Here is a 6,600-nt window from a genome sequence, read left to right as displayed (position 1 = left end):
AGCCACATAATATGGGCAGGAAGCATTAACCTGAAGTACACAATCTTTATATTTGTGGGGAACAATGGGTGAGCCCCCCCCCCCCGCCCCCCAACCAGAGATATCAACTCAGGAGGGAGTACGCAACAGCCCTCTTTTAGAATAATTCTCTGGTTATTTACTCAACCCATAAATATCCATATAGGATCTTTTATGACACTCAAATCACTTTAAAAACTTAAGAAAACACACCGTAGGTAGCCAGTTACAATTTTACGGGAAATAGTTTATTTATCTATAAACACAAAATAAAATCAGTTCTTTTTTTAAAAAAATGACAAAAAAGGTACTTAAATAAGAATGATCTGTGAGAGATGTTATGGCACCAAAAAATTCCAAGACAATTTATAAATTCAGGGGCCACAACCATTAAGTATGATCTGCTGAGGGATTTTTTTTTTAACCTTTTCTATAAAGATTTTTTTTATTAAAGATATTTACATATCATTAGGCTGTGTAAATATTTACAGGAACTTTGACAACAATTAAGCCAGTCCAAAAATCACTTTGTAAGAGAAAAAAATGCTTTAAATACAAAAAAGAAAGTGGAAAAAACTTCATTATTCCCCCCACCCTCCAATACATCCCCATCAACCTTTTGCAAGCATAAGCTTGCACCCCAAATTTTCATCACTTAGGTGCTGGACAGCTGTTCGGCATGCATTCGCAAGAGTTCTGCAGTTTTACAAAATGGAGTCCATTATAAGATTTATGCGGGGTTGTTTTGCCCATGAGAAGCGCTTTAAAGTTTTTGTTTATGTCATGTTGATATTTCACCCCTTTCTAAGTCCACTTCTCTTCCCAATATTTATAGGCTTTAATAATATTAATAGCAACACTTAAGTTGTTTTTTTTAAACACAAGAGTTCCTCAACTGTTGAAGTTTGTTTTTGAGTTGTTCGTGTCGCTTCCTCAGATGTTCCTTTTCCGCTAAGAGTCTGTGCTCTTCGGACTGGATGGAGAGGACATATTCGGTGGCCTTTTTAAGGATGACAACTTTAGGGGCTTTTTCGTTATTTGCTACTTCGGGGATCTGGTCGCGCAGCGCAAAGAAACTCAGTTTCAGCTCATTCCGCCTCTGTCGCTCCAGGACGTTGTGCGTTCGCCTTTTGTCGTTTTCCTCAGAGTCTGAGGTGCGGGGACTCGAACATTTGCGGTTGTTACTGATCTGTTTCAGAACGCGGCCATTGTCCAACTTTAGCCTTTTGGTAGAGCTGTATTCGTGGCGCGTGGAAGGAGGGGCGGCATAATTGTGTTGGTGGATTGGGACGTGACAGCGTTTGAGAACCAGAGGGCTATGAGGGGGCTTACTGTGCCCCCCAGATATGTGGACAGTGGACTCGGATTTCTTGGCTGAAGGTTGCCTTTTTTCTACAGTAACCACATCAATCTCTTCTTCCTCCTCTTGTTCTTCCTCCTCCTCTTCTGGAAAACACAAAAACCAAGATAAAAGAGATTAGATTATTTTTTTTTAATTTTCCTCCCAGAAAAGATAAGGACATTGGGATTAGCCTCCTCTTAATCTGTCTACCTTGGCCAAATGGGAAATGGGTGTCAGGAACTGTAGATTTCTGAAAATAGACTTCTCTCCAAAAGGGGCAGAACTTAAAAAAGAAGTTTATTATGCAATTGAGGATGCAACTCCACACATCTCCACCAAGATGACAATTCCAAAGAACTATTAACTGAATCCTGGCCATCTTGCAGATGTTGAAATTGCAGAATTGCATAACTGTGAAGCAATCTCAGCCAAGAAAGGCAAATTTCTAGGCTACTTTAACAGGGATGACATCTGTCTCCAGGGGCCATCCTTACCCACCATATGCCAGCTCCCCCCCCCACACACAACTCCAATCCCTGGTGAAGACAACCTGTCACATTTTGAAGGAGGCAAGACTACAGTTCCCATGATCCCTCACGTCCAGGCTGCTTAGGAGCAGACGCTTAATATTTGGGCCTAAGACTATCCTATGTTGCCCACCCACACCCCCAGGCTCCCAAGTATTGCAAATGTAAGAAGAGACAGAGTGTGGTGACAAAGTGGGGGTTGAAGGGGAATCCTTGGAACCACGCCCAGTTCTTTGTAAAAGTTTTAATGGCCAGGAGCAATTCCTATTTATCCTATCCTGAGAATTCTGCAACCCTATTATTCAGGCATGCACAAAACAGCCTGAAAAAGAGGGTGCCCTCCCCCCAATATTTCTCCAAGGCTCATTCCCTTTTCTCTTCTTCTCAGCACCTATATGTCAATCAGAAGACAAGCCCAGCTGGGTGGGTTTAAAGTTCCCGCTCTGTGGAAGATCTGGGGTGACCCCATTAGACCCAACTGAAAAAGCAGCTTGGCTCTGATCTGCCTGAGGGGCCAGTTTTTCTAGGAAATGCAATTCCTGGGAAGCCCAGCCCATGCGTGTCGCTAACGTGGCAAGCGTAATAGGAGTACACACATATGCTGGGAGGGGAACTGCTGCGCAATGGAAGTATTTGGGGCAGGGGAGAAAGAGCAGCCTGCGGTCTCAAATGTTCAGCCCAGCCAACATGTGATGTAAGGAAAGGCAGGACATTCCATTTGGCTTTCGTTATCTCAGAGGCTACGCAAGTGAAAACTTTCTAGAGCTAAGTCGAATGTTTGAGCTTTCTCTCCCTTGAAGGGGAAAAGGTATTCAAACATTCAACTGTTCCCCACCCCCCCCCCCAAAAAAAGGGGGGGGAGGGACAGGCAAGCTCCTAATCCCTGCCTGAAACTTCCTTTTTTTGGGAGGTGACAGTGTTAGGAGAACCACCAAGTGAAAACAGAAGCAACTTTTTAAAGTCTTGGTAAGTTCACAGGAACAGCCTTGGGACAATCCCATCCCCTTCACAACCCTCACTGAGCCTTATCTGTACAATGGGCATATCCCATTCATTCCATCTGGAAAAGGGGAAGAGGATGAAACTGGGGTGAATCACTGTTGAACAAGCCGCTTCGGGCAACTGTGAAAGGCAAGTAAGCCGAGTCACCTGAAAATAGGGCCAGGTGGAAGCTGTTCCAAGGCCATTTTGGCCTCAGTTTAAAAAAAAAAAAGGAAGCCATTCCCCCTCCCTCTCCCCCAAATATCTCAGTTGATCAGCTAAAAAACGCTTGCTCAGATGTGCCAGTTAAGGTTTCCCCATAGACTTTTCAGCTTGGGCTTGAGAAAGCTGTGGCGTGTGTGTCCATGAGAATGCACACAACGCTTTGCATTTTGGTAGTTGCTGGAACAGTACCTCATAAATTAACCTTCACTACGCAGTATCATAATACTAAGTGTAGTATTTCCAGTTTGACAACTTTCTCACCTCAACCTACAAGTCCATGCTTTGCAAATGCCCAGGGGCCTGTTCTACGCACCACTGGGACTCCTCCCTTCACCCAAATCCTACCCCCTTCTAGAGTGGGCACTCCTTCTTTCCCCACCCATCCCAAGTAAGGGGGAAAGAGACCCTAAAAGCGAAGCCCACTGCTCACCTGAATCACTGCTGGTGGTTGGGGGCGTATCTTGGCTGAGCAAGGAAGCCGGGCACGGGTCAGGCGAGGCAGCAGCTTCTACAGCTTTGGGGGTCTTCTCCCCTAACGGGTAAGGGAAGACCACGGAGGGGTCAATGCATTCGGCCGCAGAGGCTCCCAGGTCTTGCAGGTACGAGCTGCTGCTGCTAGAAGAGGCAGAGCTCTGCGAGGGGGACAACGGGAGGCCGCTAATGCTGCCATTCCCACTGCGGAGGGACAGCGGGGTCCCTGCCCCGTCCCGGCGTGCCGCCTGGTAGGACGCCAGTTTTTCGGAGACCACCTTCTGGAGTTTGGCGGCTGCCGAGCCGCCGCTCCACATGCAGTCCTGGATGATGATGGACTTGACGAAAGCGTCATCGTCCGGATCGCAGATAAAACTCTGGTTGACCACTTCGCTGCCCAGGAGCTCGGTCACCATCTCCAGGTGGTCAACGTTGGAAGGGAAGCTGCTGGATCGGCGGCTGGGCGAGAGGGGCGGCGTGGGCAGCAGCTCAAATTTCTTCCAGATGTCTTCGGATGGGGCGGGAGGCTGGAGCTCACAGCCCCGGTGATGGCCCGAGAGGTAGAAGTTCTCCTCCTCATCCTCGTAGTAGAAATAGGGCTGGATGGAGTCGTAGTCGTAATCGTACGCCCGGCTGGGATAGCTCGGGACTGTTAGGGGCATGGCTCTTGGAGGATGCCTGGCAAGAAGGGAAGAGCAAAGGGGGGGAGGAGATGGTTAATGGGACAAGCCACTAAATAGAGCGCCCCTCACAAAATTCAAACCTCCCGCGGGGGAGAGAAAAAAGTAGGGCAGCAACTACTCCGGAATTACTACCTCTCTTGGACAAGACAAAAAACAAAACAAAACACTCCGGCGGAGGTGGGAACGCGCCTTCCAACCCACTTCTTCCAAAAGTATTTGGGAGCAATTCGGCTTCACCCAAAGCCAGAGGAAGGGCACCGCAGCCCCGGGCGTCCGACTTGCGAGGGGTCGGAGCGCAGCGGCATTGGATCGGAGCGCCAAAAGCGCCCAGCCTTCTTTCCCCTCACACACACACACACACAGACACCCGCGGCCAGGTGAGCGATCCCGGTCCGTGGAGGCGCGGAACAGCCGTCCCACAAGCGCGGCTCCTTTTACCGGGCGGCTTCGGCTACATAACCGCCTCCGCCTCCTCCTCCTCCTCCTCCCCTTCCCGAAGAGGCGCCACCCAGCGAGAATGAGGCTCAACTCCGGCTTCGTGCCCCAGCGCTCCCGGGCGCCACCTTAAAAAAGAAAAAATAAGAAAAAGAAAAAAGCAAACACAGCCAGGCGGGCAGCTTTCCAGCACCGCCTGTCCGGGATTTACTCCCGGCTCCCGCCGCCTCAGCGGTGGTTCGCGCTCTTGAGCCGGCCCCGCTGTCGGAACTTTCGTGGCGCTCCGGCCCCGGGAAACCTCCCCCCTCTCCTTTCCTTCTTTCCCCCTCCCCGCCTCTCCCAAGTCACTTCGGCTCGATACCCCCACCCGCTTCCCGGCAACCTCGTACAAGAGCATTTCGCACAACACCCGTTCTTCCCCTTGCAACGGATCCGCCGCCGCCGCCGCCGCCACCCCTCCCCTTTCTGCCCACCTTCGCCGGCCGCAGGGCAAGCGACCGGCAAAAAGAAAAAGCAAGAGTCCAAGCGAGGGAAGCCGGTACCGGAGCGCAAAGTTGGGCTTGCGAAAGTCTTCCAAGCAGCGTCCCGGAGGAGGGTTTTGCAACAATCCCGGGCTTTTTCTTTTTTTTGCTCGGCTCCTTCCCGACGCCTTTTCGGGAAAGGGGCTCCGAAAGGAGGAGAGATTCGCCCGGCCGGATCGATTCAACCACCACCTTTTTTTTCTCTCTCCCCCCCCTCCCCCTAACCCCCCGCGCCGTTTTCTTTCTTTCTTAATTTTGGGGTGTCCCGAAATCGGAGCGAGCGAAGGCAAAAGCAAAGCAAAAAAAAAAAAAAGCCACCCAAAACGCCGGCCTGGCTATAAGACGCTTCCCAAACTTACCGGTGGTTCTTTTGTTTTCAGATCCCGGCCCAAAAGACTGGAGCTGGAAAGTCCAAGATCGGTGCAAAATAATAATAATAGGGAAATCCCAAATCTTTGCAAAAAAAAAGACCACCCCGCCGAGGCGGGTGGCGGCCGAGGCGAAAGGCAAGGCGCGCAGTTGCACCGTCTGTTCCTTCGGCGTCTCTTTAAACGGTGCTCGCAGAAGAAGGAACGACGAGATTGTAAGTCCACAGCACGGGCGGCGGCGGCGGCGTCTCCAGATCCGAATTCCCAGGCTGGAGAGTCAAAGCCTATTTTTTTTTTTCGCCCCCCTTTTCAAGAGCGCCGGCTCGGGAAGAGAAGCCAAGGGGCGGGGGGGAGCGGGGCTGCTTCGTGTTGTGTGCACGCGCGGATCCCCTTACTACTACGCTCGTATTTATGATGCCCCGGCAATAGCAGCAGTAATAGCAAATAGCAGCAGCAGCAGCAGCGCCTCCTTCCAGCACGGTCGAAGCTCCGATTCCCTCCCACCCGTGCCGCCTCTGAGCTGCAGGACTCCGCCGCTTGCTTTATAAACCCTTGGCAGCTGCTCCGCCTTCCCCTTTTCCCGCCAACCGGGCCCCCCACTCTCCTCTCCCCTCCCCTCCCTCGACCCCTCCCCTCTTCATTCCCCTTTGCAAACAGCTTGGAGAGTTGAGAAGCTTGCTGGAGCAAACCGAGGCGGGCGAGAGTGTTGCGGGCAGAAAAAAAAAAGGGGGAATAATAATAATAATAAATAATAAATAAAATCACCACGCATAGACACACACAGAGACACACACACGCTCGCGCAGGGAGAGCTGGTTCCCCTCCCCTCTATGTCTCTCTCAATTCTTTCCAAACCGCCCCCCTCCCCCCCAAAAAAGAGGGGGCGATCTTGCAAATAGGGGAGGGGGCTTTTCGAAGGGGCGCTGCCGCAGCAAGAGAGAGAGAGAGGGAAGGAGGGTTGGTTGGTTCCGGAGCTCTGGTCCTGCACTGCGATCCCCGGGGAGCTGCGCTCGAGTACCCACTGGGGAG

At 51.2% G+C, this 6,600-nt stretch overlaps 1 protein-coding gene across 5 annotated transcripts; it reads right to left on the bottom strand.

Annotated features, from left to right (window-relative positions):
* Nucleotides 1–244: 244 nt before the first annotated feature.
* Nucleotides 245–6,088, bottom strand: MYC (MYC proto-oncogene, bHLH transcription factor). Of its 5 annotated transcripts, none has more exons than XM_026703662.2 (3): nt 5,563–6,088; nt 3,524–4,242; nt 245–1,464 (listed from the first exon to the last, which is right to left on the bottom strand). In XM_026703662.2, exons 2-3 carry the CDS (start codon nt 4,224–4,226, stop codon nt 893–895), a joined length of 1,275 nt encoding a protein of 424 aa, XP_026559447.1. In that variant the 5' UTR covers nt 4,227–4,242; nt 5,563–6,088; the 3' UTR covers nt 245–892. The 5 variants fall into 5 exon arrangements, with proteins under 5 accessions (XP_026559447.1, XP_087787833.1, XP_087787834.1 ...); XM_087931707.1 differs by lacking the exon at nt 5,563–6,088 and adding an exon at nt 4,380–4,998; XM_087931708.1 differs by lacking the exon at nt 5,563–6,088 and adding an exon at nt 4,686–4,815.
* Nucleotides 6,089–6,600: the final 512 nt, after the last annotated feature.

Source organism: Pseudonaja textilis, chromosome 3 (genome assembly GCF_049901715.1).
Source record: "Pseudonaja textilis isolate UNSWEBS1 chromosome 3, rPseTex1.2, whole genome shotgun sequence".
In the NCBI taxonomy this organism is placed as follows: Eukaryota; Metazoa; Chordata; class Lepidosauria; order Squamata; family Elapidae; genus Pseudonaja; species Pseudonaja textilis.
Note: the sequence above shows the minus strand (reverse complement) of the source record. Positions and strands in the feature narration are given on the sequence as shown.